This window comes from Equus quagga, chromosome 1, assembly GCF_021613505.1.
Source record: "Equus quagga isolate Etosha38 chromosome 1, UCLA_HA_Equagga_1.0, whole genome shotgun sequence".
Taxonomy (NCBI): domain Eukaryota; kingdom Metazoa; phylum Chordata; class Mammalia; order Perissodactyla; family Equidae; genus Equus; species Equus quagga.
This window is the reverse complement of record NC_060267.1, coordinates 125,597,967-125,620,516: the sequence shown is the minus strand read 5'-3', so window position 1 is coordinate 125,620,516 and position 22,550 is coordinate 125,597,967. Positions and strand designations below refer to the sequence as shown.

The 22,550-nt window shown below is 37.4% G+C and overlaps 1 protein-coding gene across 2 annotated transcripts; it reads left to right on the top strand.

Annotated features, from left to right (window-relative positions):
• Nucleotides 1-7,254: 7,254 nt before the first annotated feature.
• Nucleotides 7,255-22,266, top strand: C1H3orf14 (chromosome 1 C3orf14 homolog). Of its 2 annotated transcripts, none has more exons than XM_046676047.1 (6): nt 7,255-7,319; nt 7,966-8,076; nt 8,701-8,781; nt 10,190-10,313; nt 19,869-19,943; nt 21,858-22,266. In XM_046676047.1, exons 3-6 carry the CDS (start codon nt 8,729-8,731, stop codon nt 21,987-21,989), a joined length of 384 nt encoding a protein of 127 aa, XP_046532003.1. In that variant the 5' UTR covers nt 7,255-7,319; nt 7,966-8,076; nt 8,701-8,728; the 3' UTR covers nt 21,990-22,266. The 2 variants fall into 2 exon arrangements, with proteins under 2 accessions (XP_046532003.1, XP_046531993.1); XM_046676037.1 differs by having other exon boundaries at nt 8,698-8,781.
• The last annotated feature ends 284 nt before the right edge of the window (nt 22,267-22,550 follow it).

The following is a 22,550-nucleotide window of genomic DNA, read 5'->3' as shown; positions in this document are numbered from 1 at the left end:
AAGGTTATTCTTTGAGAATGAAATTAGGAAAGATCAAAATGCAAAGGATGGGAGCAGATATTCGTAGATATTACTCAAGAGACTGATGGTGGATACGAAATTGAAGACTTTTAGAAAGACCTCAGAATCTAATTTAAGATAACCAAAGTGTAACTTCAAAGAAGTATGACTGGATTGAAACCATAACTAAAAGATCAAAATCAATCAATTTTATAATATAGGTTATAAACAAATAATGAGCTAAAAAAATGAGAGTGGTATACATTGAAGGTTGCACACCATCAGTCTGCTGGTATATTTTATTTTTCTGCTTTTATTTTTTTATTTGAATTGGTTGCTAATGCTGAAAAATCAGAAGATTTCATGTGAAAATCCAAATTTCTGTCTTCACTTGAAAAATCAGAAGCTCTGTCAACTTATACGTGTTCACACAAGGCAATAATCTGTTAGAGATGAGCAGCAAGTATATTAATCATTATAAAATTCTAGTGGAAACTTTTTTAAAATAAATGGATAAGTTCTTTTACTTTAGTTTTTGACTAACATGGGACTGTTTTTATATTGCTTAAAAAAAAAAAGAAACAAAGCATTTACCCTGTTTCCAACTTAAACATATTCAACAAGCATTTATCAAGAACCGATCATGAACCAACACTTGTTACTAGGAATTTGCAGTCTAACGAAATAACTCCAAGGGCACAGGCACTCTCAAGAAATGTGATCATATTTCTTGAGAGTCTATTGAACATTTATTCTACCAACTCAAAAGGCAAATGCTAATTCCAGAATCTGAGGTATTCAAGGTCTAGCTTCCAGTGGGCTGCCCTGAAGCCCCACACTTGGCGGCTGAGTGGCACAACAATTTCACCCATGCCTCCCTCAGTGCAAGGCCCCAAGGTTTTAGATCTCTATGGCCTGGGTGCTCAGATGCAGGCCCTGTGTCCTGGGCACCTGCTGCTGCTGCCTATGCCATAATCCACTGTTTGGAAATAGACTCAGGGCATAAATTGCTAAATACAAGAAATGAAAGTCAATCAAATAAGTCCTCTCAAAAGGATTTAGTTATTTCATAGAAAATTTGTAATAAAAAATTTTTTTAAAGCTATCACATCATTTCCTTTTCTAAGCCACCTGACAAATCAGATAAGACTAATTAGGTCTACTTTTCCTTCTATTTGCTAGATTCCATATCAACATACAGTAATCACAAACCAGAGATAACTGCACTCTACAAGTCTACAGAAAGATAATCTACTCAAAGAGCTGAGACCACGAGATGAGAAGAAATTATGATCTAACAAGCTTCTCCCTTCCCTTATAAACAATGTCAGAAACATAATTTTAGTACCACTAAAAGCAACAAGCTGACATTGTGAATTAAATACTTACATGTAAAAATATATTTTCAAATGCACAGAAAAATAAAGTAAAAGCGATTTCCAATGTACATGCATGGATACCTATGCCAGATTTTGGAGTGGACTTTTATGGAAAACATTTCTCCATGAAAATAGGCTTTGCTTATATCTAAAAATGTCAAGATATTAAATATGTAATGGAGTTCTCAATGGCATATGCTTAGAATTGATATTGGCAAATAATTGTATATAAAAAGAAAATACACTGAATTAAATGTTAGTAAAAATGACAAAATAAAATATAGGCAATATAAACCATTGCACAGGTATATGCCACACTACCAGCTGAAAAAAATCTTTCAATTACAGGCCTACACTATTTATTTCACTTGTGTGTAATTACATTTTATACATGTTTGTTTAGTAATATCAATCCAAGACATCATTTTGAGAATATAATTAACTGGCTGGTAGAACAGAATTTGTGTGTTTTTACTATTTTTGTGTTTCTGTATTTCAGACAAGTTGGTTTTTGTTAGTTGTGTTTAACTGCCATCTAGAGTTAAAATGAATCCATTTCTTTTCTCCTCCACTACTCTTGTTCAAAATTTTAGGCATATAAGCCAACATGTTCTTCAGACAACAAAATTGTAAAAGGATAACTTTATCCATTTTTTCAAAGTATTACTAACATTCCCACCTGCTGAAAATATTTGAAGTTGACTAAAAAGTGAGACTCACATTTAATCTAATTAAAACACAATTCTTGAATGTACAAACAAGCCAGTGAGCAACCTAATACACATTTGGACTTGGGGAAATACATTAAAAACTTAAAGCAAACTAATCTGCAGTCTATCTCTATAGCCTCCTATTAGTATTTTTTTTCAGAACCCAAGAAAAGCAGACCCAAATATAAATTTATTCAGGAATTATTTCTTTCTTTACCTCTGAAAAATATGATTATGAAAACTACCCAAATCCCAAGTGCATCTTTAATCAAAGTTTTGTTGTTGCTGGTGGTTTTTTTTTTTTTTTTTTTTTGGTGAGGAAGATTCACCCTGAGCTAACAGCTGTGCCAGTCTTCCACTATTTTGTATGTAGCTCACCACCACAGCATGGCTTGACAAGGAGTGTAGGTCAGTGACCAAGATGTGAACCCATGAACCCAGACTGCCAAAGCGGAGTGTGCTGGACTTAACCACTATGCCACGGGGCCAACTCCTAATCAAAGTGTTTAATATTCTTATATTAAAAGTGTTATTCATATCCAAATTTGAGGGGAAGGTTTATAAGAATAAATCATCAGTACAATCACTCAGCTTTCAATTTAACAAAGTCATTACTGAAAAGCAATACCAACGGCATATTTAAGAGAAAAATACAATGTTTACCAAGTGCTCAAGTATGCATTTAAGAAGGTTCTTAATTGTTTGCTCAGTAACGAACTAATGATAAAGTTGTTTCAGGATTATAAAAGTAAAAAGGAAAACAAACATGGAGAAACTAAAGAAACAGGCAGGAAGGCTATGAAAGAGAAAATTCCTAATTTAAGAAAAGAAAAGCCTGAGGTAAAGAGTTACAGTGAGTCTAGCGAGTGAACTGAAATCTACTGGGAAATCAAGGAGACAGGATTGCCAAAAAAAAAAAGCCTTTAATAATTATACACAGCTGGAAGAGTGTCAGCTTAAGACAAAAGGATGTGTGAGCTTTATTGAGGTTCAGTGAGGTTACTGAAATTTGGGAAGTGAAAAGTATATATATTTACTGTGTATACAACATACAAATGATTTGCTAAGAATTATTATGTGTGCCTTCAAATTTGATTGAATTGAAATTCAATGTTTTCTCAAGTGAATTTTAGAACTAGTGAAGTTTTTAATTTGCTCATCCAAGAAGGAAAAGGCATACGCAAATTCTCACTGGAAATCTCTAGGATGGAACATAGTTTTATCAGCATGACCTTGTTCTCTCAGCCAAGAAAGTCGACAATGGAGGCACCAGCTGTGATAACGATTTCTCTATTGCAGAGTTTTATCTGATTGGACATAGACTTATAGCTGATTCATTGACAAAAGATCCTAAAGAGGTATCTGGTTATAAATTCTCTCTAGTCAAAATCCATCAAGAGCAATTTAAAGCATTTCAGATATATTTTGAGTATAGAATATTTTTTCCATAGTAAAATGAACAATCTACAACTATGGAAAAAGGTAAAATTCTAATATTTTATTTCAAAGTGAAGAAAAGTAAAAATATAGGCATTTGGACCCACTTTACCAAATTTCACCTGAGATTTCCTGAAACAGGAAGAGAAACTAACTCTATTTCAAGCATGAGTTCTTTATTTTCTTAGTATTTGTCTACCAAGAATAAACCCAAAGGAAGTCTAAAAAGATTGCTTCTATATAAACTAAAACAGAACTTACTGTTAGTAACGTGGAGTCTTTGAAAAAGTCAAGGATTCTCCAGTTCCTTTAATTATTTCTTACTCTTTTAAGCTTGTTCTTCCTTTTTCATCCTTAAGCCTTCCTTTTCTGTCCTCAATTCTATTCTCTACTTACCAGTCTCACCTTCTCTAATACCTCCTTCTCTTTTTGTAAGGAAGACTGGCCCTGAGCTAACATCCGTTGTCAATCTTCCTCTTTTTCTTGAAGAAGATTGTCTCTAAGCTAATATCTGTGCCAATCTTCCTCTATTTTGTATGTGGGATGCCGCCACAGCATGGCTTGATGAGCGGTGTGTAGGTCTATGCCCAGGATCCGAACCTGTGAACCCCGGGCCGGTGAAGCAGAGTGCCTGAACTTAAGCACTACATCACCAGGCCAGCCCCTGTACTCTTTATTACTATCAAGACTCTATTTGCAAACTCTCTGACACCAGAAATGAAATCTTCAAACTTGGGGAAAATAAGGAGAACACCTTCATTTCAATGCTTCCTTTCTACTGGCCCTCACCCCAGATGTATTCTCTTGCACACACTTCTGTGCTTGCTGCCTTTTCCACTTAGAAACTTCACCCCCACTGTCCTACCACCTGATACACCCAATGACAAAAACAGACCTCCAAATCCCAATGAGTTTTCAAATTTCACCTCCATCTTCCAAAATGCCATCTAGACCATTCCAGTTCACAATGCTCTTGCCTTTCTTCTCTAGAACCCTCATAATCTGCATGATACTTTTTATTACACATTCTCAATATAACATACAAAATTACTTGGACTACTAAAATCAAACAAGCTGGAGTTCATTTACCAGCAGTGTGCTCTTAAGCAAGTCATTTCTCTAAGCCTCAGTTTTTTCAATCATAAAAATGGGGAAGGTAAGAGTTTAGCACCCTTGCTCATAGGGTTGTTATAATGATTAGACGAAATAATTCATGCAAAGCGCCTAGTACAGAATGAGCACTAGATAAATACTAGTTATTTTTATGTTGTCAGCTGTCATTGTGCTGCTTTTTATATATCTTAAGAGACCAGCCAGATTCTAGGCCCTTGAGGGCAGAGATTACATCTTAGAGATGTTTAATAAACACACCTTTAGAGAATTTACGACTAAACGACACAATGCTTCCTAAATAATGAGGCAGAGGGAACTTTTTATTTTTGGTGAGGAAGATTGGCCCTGAGCTAACATCCGTTGCCGATCTCCCTCCTTTTGCTTAAGGATGATTCTCTCTGAGCTAATATCTGTGCCAATCTTCCTCTATTTTGTATGTGGGATGCTGCCACAGCATGGCTTGATGAGCCGTGTGTAGTTCCCCACCCGGGATCCAAACTGTGAACCCTGAGCCACTGAAGTGGAGTGCGCAAACTTAACCACTATGCCACTGGGCCAGCCTAAGGGGACAATTTTAGCATGCTAGTGCACAGAATAAGGCCAGGTTTAGGAAATATTAATTTCACTACACATTTATAGAATGCCCCATTATAGGCCAGGTGTTACTCAGCAGGTTGCAATAATTTGCATGGTATACCATGAATACTCACTCCAGAAATTGCCCAAACTTATCTAATAAATATGGAAGTTGTATACTAATAGATAGACTGTGCAATTACCAGAGACTCTTCCTCCACAGCCAGGTGTGTCAACAGAAAGGATCGACTGTGGGCTATGTCGGGAGGAGAGGAGCTATCATGCAGATCTTTAAGTAAAGAGCAAGTACTTTTACGGGATGCTATAAAATAAATTTAGATGACCTCTAAGTGTCTGTGGGGTATTCCTGATTACCGTTCTCCTAAAAATTGCAAGAAAATTTCCAAGGTATTCCTTGGTTCACTGCTAAGGTGGACAACGACCTAAAAAAGCCAGGTTCAAAGTTAACAGAGCTGGGTTTGTCCCGCCTGTGTCACCAGGCAAACTTACACAAAGCAGGGAGGACAGAAAAGTTTGTTTTAAGCAACATACAAATGCTTTAATGTGCAGCCTCTCAGTTCTCTATTTCACGCAACCCATTACCAACTTAAGAAAAGTCCTTATTTGTAAACTCACATAAAAGATAAACAAGAATGCCTTGTAACATAGAGCAAAAGCTCTATTTCAGTCCAAGAACACAGGACCATTCAAGGGTTTATTTTTCATCTTTACTAAGTAAGGCTGTGGAATTGCTAAATCAAAGGTCCTACCAACTGAAGACAGACCTCCCTTACATTATGATGGAATCTCAATCGGAGAATTATTGCACCCATTTATTCAAAAATATTTACTGAGCACCTATACATCAGGCAGTTCTAGAGGCCGAAGATACAGCAGCAAATAAGAGACAATATGCTTGTTCTTGGAATGTTCAAATTCTAGTACGGGGTGCGCTGGTACAAAAATGAACGAATGATGATAAAATATGTGGAATGGTGCTGCATGGTGGAGAAGAATAAAGCAGAAGGAGGACAGAGAGAGAAGAGGCGGAGTTGCGATCTTACACTGGAGGTTCAAGCAATGCTGCTTTGAGGAAGTAGCGTTGAAAGATGAGGAACTGAGTCCATGGAAGTATCTGGGGAAAGCGCTTTCCAAGCCAAAGAAACACGAAGTGCCATAGTCCCGAAGCAAGAGCTAAATTTTATGTAGAGATTCTGGGAGGAAAAAAATAAAACACCTGGATTGGCGTCCTGGCTTTCTGCCCTTACTTGCCTCAGTAACCTTTAGGAAGAAAACCGCTTGAGCTCTCCTGAACCTGTTTCTTCCTCTGTAATTAAGGATAGAACCACTGACTTCACAAAGTGATTTGGCGGGGGAGGATATTTAAGAAAGCACTACCCAGCACTAAGAGATTACTCCCAAGTGTGTGTCCCGAGGGCTGCGGGAAATTTCATAAAGGCTCTGCTGGCTTCAAGCTACGACCTAAAGAAACCACCAAGCTCGTTTCCTCGTCTGTCAAATGAGGATAACGGTACCTACGTCCTCGGGCGTCGAGGGGGAGTCCACGAATGAGGCCATCCCCGGAAATACAGCGACTGACACATAGACTCCTCAAGGCGTCAACGATCAACTTTATGATCCCCCTGGGGGTGGGAGAGACAAGCGGACAGGGGGTTCGCTCCCCTGCTCAGCACCGGACGCCCAGGGCGAAACTCTGTCAAGTCCAGTGCAACACTTTGGACTACTTGGAAGAGTTTTCCCCCACGCTCCCAGTCTACTGTGACATTCTAGCTTCTAAGAAACCAGCTTCACTCCCTGAAGCCTTCTGAACACATTCAGGTCCCATTTTAAAAGGCCTTGAAATCGTGCGACCATCAAACGTGAACTTCCCCAAAGCTGCTAACCACCATTTTAAAGCACTCTCCGCAGAGCAGCGCTACCTCACTAACCTTTCGCGCCAGAGGCCCGCCTTTTAGAACGTGATGACGTCATCTCGCGTTGCGCGTGCGCAAAAACAATGGCGTGACCACGCCCAGGCCTGCGCGGAGACCCGGCGTCCGCACAGTGGCCTGCGCCTTTCCGGAAGAGGTCAGAGTGCGGCTTGGTGAGTGAACTTCCCACCCGGTGATGGGCCGCCGGCGGGAGGGTGCCCCGGCTGTCGGAGGGCGGCGCACATACCCGGAGGGCCGGTGGGGAGGATGTTGTTAGAGGAAGAGCTGGGGTGATCAGGGAAGTTCATGAGTCCTTTGGGTGTAAGCGGGAGTTGGGGTGGCTGGAGAACTGGTGACTCTTGAGACGGTGCGGATCTTCGGTTCAGAAGGCAGAATTTGTCTTGAAGTTTGTCTGAAGTGCTGATGGCGGGCATAACAGAAAAGAAGTTACCATGGACTAACTTTCCGGGACGCTGCATTTGAAACTGGGAAGAAGGCAGCGAGGATTGGCCTGCCGTGATCTTAGCGGGAAACATCTGTAACTATACCCTTGCGGGCGAGCCTGCGAGCGACTGCTGTCCGTGGTGCTGAAGACGAGCCTGCGGTGCCTTGAGGAGGAAACCCGATGAGGGCAGGACGGTCTTCCTGTTTCCCTTGGCTCGGCTCAGCGCCCTACGCTCAGACGTGTGTGCTGAAGGAAGAGCTCAGTCTTTCTATCGGCGCTGGACACTCAGCAGACAGTGTTTAATTTCATAAAATTTAGGAAAGCCAATGCTACATTCCGGGAAGGAATTTCATTCCTGTTTTTTTCTCCCTTAGGGCAGGCATCTTCCGCTTTTGCACCCAACCATATGATTTGCCTTCAGGCTCTGAGCCTTCAGAGCACATCACTAGATCTCAGTCTGTATTGGTCCAGGCTCTTCAGCCAAGGTGAGCTTGCTCATGTACCACGAAAATGGGTTTTCCTTAACTCCCTAAATGAGAGTCTTGAGCAGCCAGGGTAAGGTGAAGGGACCAATTGTGCTTTTTGCCACAGTTATACATGAAAAATACTTTCCTATTTGGAAAAAAGATGCTAGAACTGGGCAGTCTTCCAATAAAGGAAAGACCACAAGTTTCCAGTTGATTCTCATACTTGTTTGCCTTTCTGTGTGTGTGTGCACATGCATGAGGGATGGTGTTCCTGCAATGAATTTTACAGAGTGGATTTTTTTTTCTTTCTGTTGATTCAATAAAAAGTTTACTAGTCTTAGTACCAGCTGCTTGTTTGTTTTGAGTTCTGATTAAGGTTAGAGTGTGGGAAAAAAGAGGGGGAAATGTGAAATATGTCGCGTTTACCTGATTCATGGTGTTCTTGGATGCATCTAGCATATGAAAAACTATGCATCATAAATAAAAATGGTTTTTAAGTGCGTTCTTTTATACATTATTATATCTCAAGTTTTATTTTTCTCTTCTGTGAGAACTAAGGGGTTGAAGTACTAAAACGATCAAATGTTGCAAAACTGAGGATATGTGGTAGAAGTAACTTTAAATGTTTTCATTATTTAGCAGAAAGCTTGTAAGGCAGTTTTGACTAAAAATGAATTCCTTGTTTGCTCAAGAAATTCGCCTTTCTAAAAGACATGAAGAAATGTAAGTTTTTTTTTAAGTTAATCTAAATGTATAAATTGTACTGGCTTTACTAGTGAAATGTGTGCACAGCAAAACTTAAAAATCTGAAAGTGTCATTTTAATTTTCTGACACTTGAGAGATTTGGTGTTAGGGAATGTCATTGTCTCTTAAGAATAACAATTAAAGGGTGTAATTATGTTCTATATATTTTTACTTTTTATTGCTAATATCTAGATAAATTCATCCTTACCCTCAGCCTTTCTGGGCACCACACTGATATTTAATGGACTTTTCTAAGCCTCTTACTCAGGGCTGGCTTCACGAGTATGGATCTGTGCAGTGACAGGCCCTGCACTTGGTTTAATGCTCTAATGTTGCTGTTTGAAATTACTAATACTTTTTTAACAAGGAGCCCCATTTTCATTTTGCACTGGGCCTTGCAAATAATATAGCCAGTCCTGCACATATTTAGTATTAACCCTTCTCCACCTCTATCTGTGGGCTCTCATGTTTTGCTTTTCTTTAATTAATTACCAGGCCCTCTTCCTTGGCCTTCTAAGATATTTTCCTTATAAAAATGACTGTCCAAATACCTCAGTTTGAGTTCTGCCCTCAAGAACAGCCCTATGAAACATGGTTTCTGGAGAATCTTCACAACTATTTGGGAAATGGTTAGACTGTTATATATACCGCTTATGTATTTTCTATCATCTGACATATTTTCTTATTAATCATTTAAGAGGACCAAAAATGTGTAAAGTGAGCATTTGACCAGTGAGAACCTTTTAAAGTATATTATGTATAACAAAGTAGTTTGATAATTTACTTACAACTTTTTACATCTTTCTTCAATTACTGTTTTACCTTGTTGTGAGTATGCATACATACACACAGCCTCTCACTCATATATGGAACCATCGTTTTTCCCTTGGGAAAAGAAGAAAAAAATATTTTTATTGCTTCTTCAAACATATGGAAGTTTAGCACAATTCTAAATGTGTAACATGAGATTCAGGGGTATTGAAGTGTTAAGCAGAAGGTTTCGTATAGCAAGTTATATGAATATATGTGTTGGGGAGGTATATATAAGTATGTGTACAAAGGGATATGTATTACAGTTTGCATTTTCACCAAAAATTAACACATCTTTTCCACACTCTAAAATAATTTTAAAAGATCAGAGAGGCTAACAAAGCAAAAGCATGTACTTATGGTGTTTATCTTAATGAAAATAAAAATAATTTTACCCAGATTTAAGACTGATTGAACTACCTAAGGTTTTCATTGTCTTATCAGTTACATAATAATGGGCTTTCAAAATAGGTTGAACTTGACATGAGGTGCAATTAAGAAATGAATTTTTATATTGGTCAAGCAATAAAATGTTTCCTTTTTAAAAAAACTTTATACAATCTTCATTTTGTCTAGAGTATCACAAAGGTTAATGTTACTTCAACAAATGGAGAATAAATTTGGAGACCAAAACAAGGAAAAGGCATCTCAGATGCAAGCAGCTGAGACTGCTTTTAAAAGGAACCTTAGTCTTTTAAAGGTAAGTTTCCATGACCTGAGTATAAGTATTTTTCCCACCTTTGCAGAAAGGTTTTAAGGGAATTTCATAGTTTTGATTTATATAATTTCTTTGTTATGAGTAACAAATGGAATTAATGAAGCACCATCTATTTTTTTTAAACCTATGTTAGTTGGATAAGTAGCACATGGATTCTCATTTTTCAAAATGAAAAAAATCAGTTTGCTTAAGCTAAATGTTTTTAATCAACCATAAAATCAAAGACTACAGAAGGAATTTTAAGGTCACCTTTGTTCAAGAAGTAATAAATGCAAGATGTAGCTTTCCATTTTCCAGCTTCTTTTATTTGTAGGGACATTCTGAAACACCATAGAGTACTACAATGTATTTAGATCCAATTCAAAACTACTCAACATCATAAAAACAAGAAAAATTTGATTTTGCCCTACTGGAGCCACAGTCAACACACGGAATTCTTATCTAAGATAACAGATTTTCCAGATCCCTTTCGATGGTGATGGAGGAGGTGGTCAAAGTGTGCGATTGCGCAGGGCCTCACCATTTGGCCAATGTGCCCATTTGGAGTAAAATCATATGTGTAACATTTTTGGCTGCTTGCTATACTTTGCTTCCAGAATTGTATGGCTTCATCCATAATTAAAACCCTAAAGTTTGCTTCCATTCAAGCTTCCAAGAGATCCTATGACTAAAACATTTGGTAGTAAGGCTATATTATTTAAGTTATAAAGCAGTGTTTTCGTTTTTTATTGTTAAATATTTTCATCGATAGGCATAATATAGTTATCTTCTATCCTCACTAGAGGATGAAGGAAGAGGAAAATTCAGTTATCTTCTCAGCTTCTGGCAGTTTGATCCACAGTAATTTAAGTCACAGCCATAGTGCTACCAAAGCATTCTATATTGCCATATGTCTTACTTGCCCAATGGTGTTTGCAATATTTATTTTTAAATGGAAATATATAGGATAATCTAGAATTTGCTATGAAAAGTCAGAAAAACTAAATTAGAAGGCTTGAAGGCTTGATTGCTACTCACCTGCAGCAAATGCAGGTAATATTTGGTTTTCAAGCATCTTCCTTTTAATGAGCAAGTATTTGATGAGTGCCCAGAGGGCCTTACTGTTGAGTTAGTTCTAGGCAGAAAGTGGGGACAGCAAGATAAGTATGAATCAGAGTTCTTTACATCAAGTAGCTAATGGGCTTAGTTGATGACATAAGGTTGTCACACACAAAATATGAGACCTTATATGACCAAACATTAAATTATATTGAATACTCAGCACTATAGGAGTAAGCGTAAAAAATCTTTGAGAGCTAGAATATTCAAAGAGGTCTGAAAGAGGAAGCTAAATTGGAGCTTTGTTTGAATAGGCAGAAGGCAAGACATTTCATTGGATTCTTAAAAAAGAGCCGAGACCAGAAGAATGGTTGGCCCTATTAATGCTCGTGGGACCTTGAGCTTACTAGCTTGGAAAGTCACGAGAAACAAAGTTGGGTATGAATTGTGAAACAAAATGAAGAAATTGAGGGGCCAGCCTGGTGGCACAGCGGTTACGTGCACACGTTCCGCTTCGGCAGCCCGGGGTTCGCTGGTTCCGATCCCGGGTGTGGACATGGTACTGCTTGGCAAGCCATGCTGTGGTAGGCGTCCCACATATAAAAGTAGAGGAAGATGGGCACGGATGTGAGTTCAGGGCCAGTCTTCCTCAGCAAAAAGATGGGGATCGGCAGCAGTTAGCTCAGGGCTAATCTTCCTCAAAAAAAAAAAAGAAAGAAATTGAGACTTGATATGTAGCGATAATATAGTACTGAAAGTGTTTGAGCAAAAGAAAAATAGAGACATATAAGAAACATATGAGTGTGTATTTAAGAAAGATTTATTTGCTATTTAGATGCAAAAAGATTTCAAAAATGGAGAGATTGGATTTAAGGAGAATAGCTAAGAAATCATTGTCACATCTAGAAGGAAGATGATGAACCTAATTTCATAGTCATGAGAAACCAGTTTGATGTGGTGGTTTTTTCCCTTGATTATCAAAGTAATATATTCTCACTGTAAAAAACTTGGAAGAGCAAAGATGAAATAGTGTACCTTCCATATCTTCCTGCCCATCTGTATTTTTGTGTATTTCCTTTCAGCCTTTTAATAAACGTTTATTGAGCACCTATTACATCCCAGATAGAGTGCTTGCTGTTAGAGATACAGTCTCTTCTGTTTTCTTTAACATACTTTGAATAATTATGTATGCAATATTTTTTATCCTTCTTTCCCTCATATTATTTTTTTAAACTTTGGAAATAATTTTAATGGTTCTACCATAGAAGTTATTGTGAAATTAAAATAAATAGGACGTGATTACAGAATTTTGAGTTGTAAGAGATTTCAAAAAGCATATAGGTTACATTAGATTCTCATCTAAAGGTTTTCAATTTTTTTTTTAGCATAAAAACTTTTTTCAAAGCTATAAAATAGATAAAAGTGGACCTGCTTTGGCCCAAAGCCCCTCTCATTCAGCCCTTCCTTGCCTGCCCTGCTGTGGCAGAACTATCAAAACCACTGATCTCGCTAATCTCATAATTTAGAGATGAGGAAACCATAAGATAACTACTCCTAATACCCCTTGTCAAGAACAGGTTAAGTTACATCAGGATATATACTTAAGGACAAAGCGCGCTTTAAAAATGGGTCCATTAAGAGCCAGCCCTGATGGCCTAGTGGTTAAAGTTTGGTGTGCTCCGCTTCAGTGGCCCAGGATCTGTTCCCAGGCACGGAACCACACCACTCATCTGTCAGTAGCCATGCTGTGGTGGTGGCTCAGAGAGAAGAAGTGGAAAGACTGACAACTAGACTATACAACTATGCACTGGAGCTTTGCGGGGGGAAAAACAGAGAGGAAGACTGGCAATGGATGTTAGCTCAGGGCGAATCTTTCCCAGCAAAAAGAAAAATGGTTCCCTTAAAACCTAGAAGCATTCCTATAAAGACAGTGACAAAATAAGGATCACCCCATCACCATTGTTACTTGACCTTATTTAGATGTTCTGACCAATATAATAAACACTAAAGGGAATGAGCTTTAACCTTTGGAAAGGAAGATATAAGAATAGCGTTTTTAAATGATATGGTTATATTCTGTGTATGACTCCACTCATATGAGGAATTTAAAAATGTGGACTAAGAGAACAGATTAGTGGATACCAGGGGAAAGGTGGGGTGGGGGGTGGGCACAACGGGTGAAGTGGTGCACCTACAACAAGAATGACAAACATTAATGTACAACTGAAATTTCACAAGATTGTAACCTATCATTAACTCAATAAAAAAATGATATGGTTATATACTTAGAAAAGCCAAAATTGTTTTAAAACTAGTATATTATGAGTTGATTAAAATTAATGGATAAAAGATAAACAGACAAAAATCAATAGCAATCCTATATATATACAGCTGGAAGGTACAAGACATCACATTTGCATTAACAATGAAATTATAAAATACTTGGGAACGCTCTTAACAAGGGATATGCATGATTGGTATAAGGACAATTCTTACACTATGATAGGAGATTTAAGAGAAAACTTAAATGGAGACATACATATGCCTTCATCCTGACTCAGGAGACTATTATTTTTCTAAAATCACTTGTCTCAAAGTTATTTTTAGAATTAATGAAATTACATCAAAATTTGCATGAAACCCAACAAAATTTCTCTAAATGCATTTGGAAAAATAAATTAGCGAGAATATCAAAGAATGTTTTTAAAACAGGAGCAATAAGGAAAAGACTAATTGCTTGAAGATCCAAACATACTAGTAGAAGAATGGATATAAGTAGTGAAGAAAACTCACCGTGAGGCTTTAGTCTGTAAATATCAGAAAAGATAGTGGACTTCGAAAATACAGGCTGAGTAATTTTTCCTGTTGATATTAATAAAATGAAAATTTATCTGCCTTTTAAAAACAAACATAATTGGCATGGATTTGGAAGAGAAAGAGGATTTTGTTTCTATAAATACTTCCATTATATAAACTGTCATCTCCCCCACCTTTCCCCCCACAAAATTTAGTTTAACCTGAAAAGGTGATTTTGTCATAAAAAGCATCATCTCATGAGGAAGATGGGTGAACGCTCCAGAGTGAGAAAGACTGGGATGCTGCTACAGCAGATTAGAGATGCAGTGAGTGCTTCCATTGTGGCAGGTCCTGGAAGCCTTCTTGGCCAGTTGGTAGTTAGACAGGACCATCCACAAACTGCTACCCAGCATGGCCAGTGGCTTACAGGACCACGCCTCACCTCTTTCCTCCTCACTTTTCTCACTTCTCCAATTCACTGAAGAATAAATTTAATGAATGCCTAAGTGTGCCTTGTACCAGGGACTCTATATCTCATGCTTTAGTGTCTTATTTTTTTCCATCCAAGAAATTGCCCCTCCAGCAGATTAAAAGATTAAATGCAGCCAGCTGTAGCTAGGTTCACTATATATGTTTATAGGGAACATAGATTGCTGGGTTGGGAGGGAGGGGCATGTGTAGGGAAGGGGAAAGAAAGAGGTCTCAGTACATGATGTTTTGTGCTCATGTTTTACCTTTCCTAATCATGCAGCAACTCATCTATAGAGGCTGCTGATCCTACCACAGAGTAACACTTACACCACCATCCACAGTGGAAACTTGTTTTTTAATTGTAAAGAAAAATTTCAAACCCATGTAGAAGAGGGAATAGAAGAATGCACTTCCATGTGCTTATCACCCAGATTCAGTAGTTATCAAAACACAGCCAATCTTGTTTCATCTGTCCTCCTCACCCCCACCTCCAGCCCCTCAGATTATTTTGAAGCTAATCTTCAGACATTGCGTTGTTTTATATCTCTCTATATTTCAGTGTTTATCACTAAAAGATAAGGACTATTTTAAGCAAAATCACAATACCATTATCAGCCTAAGAAATTAATAATTCCTCAAATATCCAATCAAGATGAAAATTTCCCTGATTAACTTATAAACATGTTTTTACATTTGTTTGAATCAAGATCCAAATAAATTCCGCCTTGTAATTGATTAATATGTCTCCTAAATCTCTAAAGGTCCTCCCTGCCCTTTATGTTTTCCCTTTTATTTGTTGAAGGAATTGGGTCATTTGTCTTACAGAGTGTCCTACAGTCTGGATATTGCTAATTACGTTGCTGAGGTATCATTTAGTGTGTTTCCTGTTCCCTGTAATTCCTATAAATGGATAGATCTAAGTGATGCTGTGCAACAGAAATATAATGTGAGCCACATATGTAATTTTGTGTGTGTGAGGAAGATTGGCCCTGAGCTAAGATCTGTTGCCAATCTCCCTCTTTTTGCTTGAGGAAGATTGTCACCGAGCTAACATCTGTGCCAGTCTTCCTCTATTTTGTAAATGGGATGCTGCTACAGCATGGCCTGACAAGCGGTCCTGGGTCTGTGCCTGGGATCTGAACCTGCGAACCCTGGGTGACCAAAGCAGAGTGCGCAAACTTAACCGCTACACCACTGGGCTGGCCCCTCACATATGTAATTTTAAATTTTCTGGTAACCACTTTTAATAAACCCAAAAGAAACAGATTAAATAAAATGTTATTAGAATTGATTTCAAACATATAAAATATTATTTAAAATGTAATTGCTATAAAAAGTTGGTAAGCATATTCTTTTTTCTTACTAAGCCTTCAAAATTCAGTGTGTATTTTACACTTACAGCACATCTTAATTCGGACTGGTCACATCTCAAGCTCTCAGCAGCCACATGAGGCTGATGGATACTGCATAAGAGTGCAGGTCTAGAGGCCTGATCAGATTCAGGTTCAATGTTTTGGAGATGAACACTTTCATAATGGCTGATTGTCTCTTTTTGGTATGTTAGCAGTCATTGATGATCACTGCTTAGGTATATTCATTACGGGTTGCAAAAAGTGATACTTAAATTCTTTTATTCCTTCGCATTCAATTGCTGGTTATTTATATAAAGAGAAGCTTCCTCTCGTCACTTATTTGGTTACAGTGAAGTACATTTCATACAGGAAAAAGTATGATGAGTGCTTGATTCTTTCTCTGTATTTAATTTTCAAAACAATAAAAGTAGGTTCTGTCGTATCCTCCAAAATTAGATGTTGATGGTGTTTTTTTTTTTTTAAATGTATCTGGGATTTGAAATATTTCAATCCATTTCCATTTTTATTCCTATTGATGCCCAAATTGTCACTTTTTACCAAGTGGGAGCCTCTTCAAGTTAGCTCCCGAATGTCTCTGCCTGATCTTAACAGCCTTTGATAGTTTCCTTTCTTTCTGGTATGATGAAATCTTCCAGGCTCATCATGTGCATTTGCTGCCCAGACCTGGAATTGCCCATTGCCCTAAGGAGCCTTGGATCCTGTTGGCAGGAAATATGTTTAGAGGCCTCAATCGGGACACTAGGGTGTTTATTGCAACTTTCTTTTGTAAAGATAAAATGCACCAAGAGTTCATATCAGTAATTCCAGTTCAATTACAAAATTGTAAGACTTTTAGAATCATCGATCCTTTACCTCTAACTTCTTTTTCTCAAACTAAAATCTCAGTTCCCAAAAAATTTTCCAATAGCAAGATAACTTCTTATTTCCTTATCTGGTAATACAGACAGCACTACCACCAACAATATGGTTACTGAGAATGGTTTTCAGTAAGATACGTTTTACAGTTCTTTGTGTCCTTAGTGTATATCCCACTAGGGATAATGCCAGTCAAAATACTGTGTTCTAAGACACTTGATGTACTTCTTCTCCATGTGGTTATGCCACCAACTAGATAGCAGTTAGATTTGTTTCGTTTTGTTTTCAATTTTTAGGGTTGCTTGTTCATTTGTTCTCTAACCACAAGAAATCTTACATGGTTTAGTGGCAAATCTGTAAAAAAAGATAACAAGGTATAGTCAGGCACATCTAGCCTCTCTTCCTTTCCTCTTTTGCTTTTTTCTCTCCCTACCTCTTTGAGTCCTTTTTCTTTTTAAGTTTTTGGTTTATACTCAGGAAACTTTGACACCTATTTAAAGAATTTACTCATTTAATGAATATTTAAGTATTTAGTACATACCCTGTACTTTGTTAGATTCTTGGATGCTTAAAGGTTGTCTGGGACATAGTCTTTACCTTCTGGAAGCATGTAGTCAAAGAGAAGGTTTTTATATGGAAGTATTAGGATATAGCTTGCTGTAGAAGGCTGGGGTCAAATTACAGAGATTTTTTCAGTCAGCCTAAGGAATTCATACTTCATCCTCTGTGTAGTAGGTGTCAATTATTTTTTTAAATCTAGGTAAGGACATATTTAAAGTAGTCTTTTTAAGCAAAATGAATCAATTCCATGTCAGATATGGATTGAAGTAAAATGAGATATAGTTTAGGCAGGAGCCCCAGTAAGTATTCAGTAAGTATTTGTTGAATGAATAAGTGTAATAATAAGCCCACAGCACTGGGAATGACATGGAAAGGCTAGAGACATCCTGAAGTAACAATCTATGGAGATTTGAATTTTTAAATGGCAGGGAATAAGAAGAATTGAAGATAGAGGATACAGCTGAAGTATGTGGGTGAGCAGAATTCCCACTGTTATATATTCAGAAGGAAGAAGATGAGTTTAGTTTTATTAGACTGAGAAATAAAGGCTAGGAAGAAAAGTTATCCATCCCTCTACATTAATAGTTGGAGCTAGATAAGAGACAATCTTGGAGGGAGAAGAAGTAAAAAGATGAGGACAGATGTCACCAATCTTAAGAAAGCCCACACTTAGGATTAAGGAGAGAAAAAGGAGCCAGTGAAGGAGAAAGAGAAGTAGGAGTCAGAGAGGTAAGCAAAACATCTAAGAAAGTGAAATCTCACTTAAGGAAGAAGTTCTCTGGTGGGGTGATAATCCCTTGGCGAAATGCTGCAGAGATGACAGTCAAGTTACTAACCATAAGCCTGCCTTACCAGGCCACGGATCCCTACTCATATCTGCTCATTTGTTTGCACATCTGTTCTTCTACAAGAGAGATTCAGTATGTTTATTTTCTGGTCTTGAAGAAAATGTTTATAATTTTGTCTACAGATGCTAGTGGCACCTAGATCTACCATTAATGATAACTTTAAAACTCTTCTTAGAATAATGGGTTAATTGGGGTTGTGATTTTATTCTGTTTTCTTGATTTATAAAAATGAAAAATAATTTTTCCAGGACCTTGTAAAATCTCAGTGTCATCACAGGAAAGTTAGTCTTCTCTATGTGTTGTAGCATCGGCATCAAAAGCTCTTTAGCATGTTTTTTAGCCGTATACTTCTCATATGGGATAGACATGCTAAGAGATGGACTTTTTATCCCTAAATTGATGTTTTTCCCCTTCAAATCACCTTCCTCTAGACAGCAGGTGCTTTAATGGTTGTGCAACTTTGGGGAGTCCCTTTAGGGAATTTCCTGTTTTTCCCTTTTACATTTCACACCCATTCCTTGCTCCCGCCGCTACCATCTGCTATCTCTTTTCTCCTGTTCAGCATTGGCTTCTTCACACCCCACTCCCACGCCCTTTTCCATCTCTCTCCGTCTGTCCAACAGCCCTGTGCTTAAGATTGCTCCAATGCTTGTACATGGCTCAGAGAACTTTCTCTTTTCTATCAACTCACTAAGCTCAAAGGAAAGGCAAAATTTACATGGCCTTCAACCAAGGCCTTTGTGAACTTGCCAAACATAAGCAAGCACAAGACAACATAGGTGCTGATTTGGGGAGCATTTATTAAAGAGGGCTCAAATGTTCCAGTAACAACTTGGCAAGTCCTACATTTCCGTGCATGTACCTTATGCATGTATCACGGTAAAATCTTTACCAGGGTATGAATTAAGTTTAATTACTCTTGTGTTTCTACAATCATAAGGGAGAATACACAGATCTACAAGTTAAACTACAAATTAAAGCACAGTGCTTGCATGCCATCAGCTGAATGATATACTACCTAACAATAAAACTTACATCAAGATTACCTTAGAAATCTAGTACTAAAAATCTACACGGTATAGTGAAAAGGTTCTTGTTGCAAAGTACTGAGGTACCTCATTGACCTTCTTTTAAATATGTGGAGTATTTGCATATGTATAGAATTTAAAATGGAATATTGAACAAATGAAATGTGTGTGACTTGAACTCTTTTAAGGTTAGCACAGTGTGGTCTGAGTATCTGACTGTTTTTAGTATGTGATTATTTGACTATTTTATCCATCTGGCTGTTTTTAATGATTATAGAACTAAGTCAGTGCTCTGAGCAGTTTTAGAAGAAGTTCTTTTTGCAAGTATTGGCATTTACTAACTATTTAAAATGACAAGGCAGAATTTAGAAATACCCCATCTTATTTTAAAATAAGAAACCCTGCATTCTCTATTTGAAACTGGTTAATTAAACAATGATCAGTTCAAACTGTGTACCCAGAGAAGAGTTGATGTGAGAGATTTGGGATATAGCTGCTGCTATTACAGATGCCATTTGTGTGGTATATAAATGAATTTTGTTTTTAAAATGCTGATATCTGCTACAGGATATAGAAGCAGCAGAAAAGTCTCTGCAGACCCGGATTCACCCAGCTCCACCACCTGAGGTAGTTTCTCTTGAGGTGAGACTCTTGAGGAACAAATCTAAAAGAAGAGACCCTATTCTACTAGTAATGTCTTGTAAGTTAGTGGTTGTATGTGTGTATTTCCCAGATTTATTTAACCATTAAAATAAACAAGGTGTGTCTGATTGATCTTTATATGTCCACAGCACCATGCTTTGTAAGTGGTAGGTATTTGATAAATTTTTTTAAAATCAAGATACTTATCAAATGAAAATTTTATAAGGATACTGTGTCTTTCACCTCGTCACTTAGAAACAACTATCCTGTTAAAGCAAAACAGACAATATGCACTAAATCTTAAGATGACAGCATGCCTGACCAAAGTGCTTTTCCTGTTGGCTGATGTTAGAAGTAGCAGTTAACTCCCTTCACCAAAAATTCACCCAACGCTATTTAAATGCACATTATCATGCAGTCTAGTGTGGCTTTTGTCTGTTTTATTTTGCTCAGCTCAAGAACAGATTGGGAAGATGGTTGGCAAAAATAAACCATATTTGGCATATGAATGTATTTGTGATGAAAGGGAATTTACTACATATAGAATAGTTGGATTTATATTTTTAATGACCTTTTTCAAATACAGTTTTGCTTGCTGCCTAACCAGAGATGTGAATAGACTCAAAGGCTGAGAATTTGCCCCTCAATTTTCTGTGTCATCTAGAGTAATAAGTAAAAGGCAGTGATCAAGGGGAGAAAAAACTCTGGTACAAAGTTGTGCCTTGGGCATGTGTTTTTCTTTGTTGAATTCTCCAATACCTTACTCCGGCCTGTACTGGTCCCACACAATAGGGGTTAATCCAGCCGTGAATGGCGGAGAAACTCCCAACCACAGGCCTCGGTTGGTATTTTTCTTAGCTAGTCTTGCACAGCAGGATGACCTTTATTTTAAGTATGTCAGGCTATTTCTCAGACCACATGCATAGATGTGTAGATATGCAGAAGTCCTCACCATTTTCAACTTCTGGAACCCCAGCACCTTTTTAATGCTCAGAGTGAATAATTATGTGTTTTTAATGCTATGTAACTCTTTGGCTGAATTTCCCAAAATGAGATTGAATAGTGATGATCTATATAAGATGTCCTCCTATGGCAGAGAGCTTTTGGCAGTTACTCTTCTTTGGCCTCCTTAGGGCAGTCACCCCAGAAACCATCAAAGCTCGTAGACACGATATGGTGATGTCGCGTGCGCTTCTGTAGCTTAGAGACTGCTACAGCCAGGCCAGTAGTACAGCATCTCAACTTCCAAGCTATTTGAATTAAAAATGGGTAGATGATATTGATATTATTTTCTCATTATACAAAAACATTAGGGAAGAAATTACAATTTGCCATATCAAGTGCTCTTCTAACAGATATAGTGGGTGTGTATTTTTAATGATTTCCCCCATACACTTAAGAGGTCAATTCACCTGAATCCTATTATAACCACTAGTTAGTTATATTTCAGTTCCTGATCCCATCCGAGGTCAAATCTTTTTATGTTAATTCTAAAGCAGTTGTTCCTGTTTAATCATATCTTTGTAATAATTTTAGTGTTGGTAACTATTTGGTATAGGATTTGGAATAATAAACAAAAACATTTAATGATTGTGTGGCCATAAATGATACCACTGGTAATAATCACCAGGTTGGCCACAAGAGGGCGTGTAAAATCACAATAAAATTCCAAAACCTGTAATTCTGCCAGGCTCTGGTTTTACTGAGAAATTTGAAAATTAACACTAGTAAGTAGCCAGATTTTTTTTCTAAAATTAACATAAAATATTCTGTAGAGGAAGTACATTCTACATATATGTGTGTGTGTGTGTGTACATGCACACACTTAAGTGCATAAACATTTAGACTATTATGAAGAGCCAAGTTCAATTGCTTGATATGCTTTTTTACTTTTGGATGTTGTTTTTTTTCCAGACTCTTTACTGGGCATCAGTAGAAGAATATATTCCCAAATGGGAACAGTTTCTTTTAGGAAGAGCACCATATCCTATTGGTGTTGAAAATCAAAATGAAGCAGAAACTAACATTCAAAATGAGGCGCAGTGATAACTTCTTTACATACTATTTCAAAAAACATGTTGAGTAAAGCTGAATATTAAAGAATATGCAGGTTATTGCAGGAACTTCCGGAGTCGAATATGTTCATGACATGTGAACCTCCTCAGTGACAATGAAGATGTGAGAATCTACTGGCAGATCTCAGCTTATCCCTTGGAGACCTACTACTATTTCAGTGTCATGAATGTGCTTTCTACCAATCCCATGGAAGGGTTAAAAACTAATATTGAAAGGTGGACTGTTTATTAAATAAGTTGCTAAATGAGTGTTGTCTCTATTGTTTTGAAAAAATCATTTACAGTCATTCTCATCTAAACAGTGAATACTGGTTGTTAGTTCTGATTTCACATTTTCTAGACTCTTTGCTTTTCCCTTATTTTATTATGGGGACAAGGCACAGGATCAAAGTGGTTGTTTGCTCACTATTGTAGTTTCTTTTAACAAATGAAAAGACAGTCACACTTAACTACTTTAGTATAATAATATTTATCAGAATATAGATTCTTAGGATTTTTTCATTAATAGATAATCAAACTTCTAAAAGTTCTG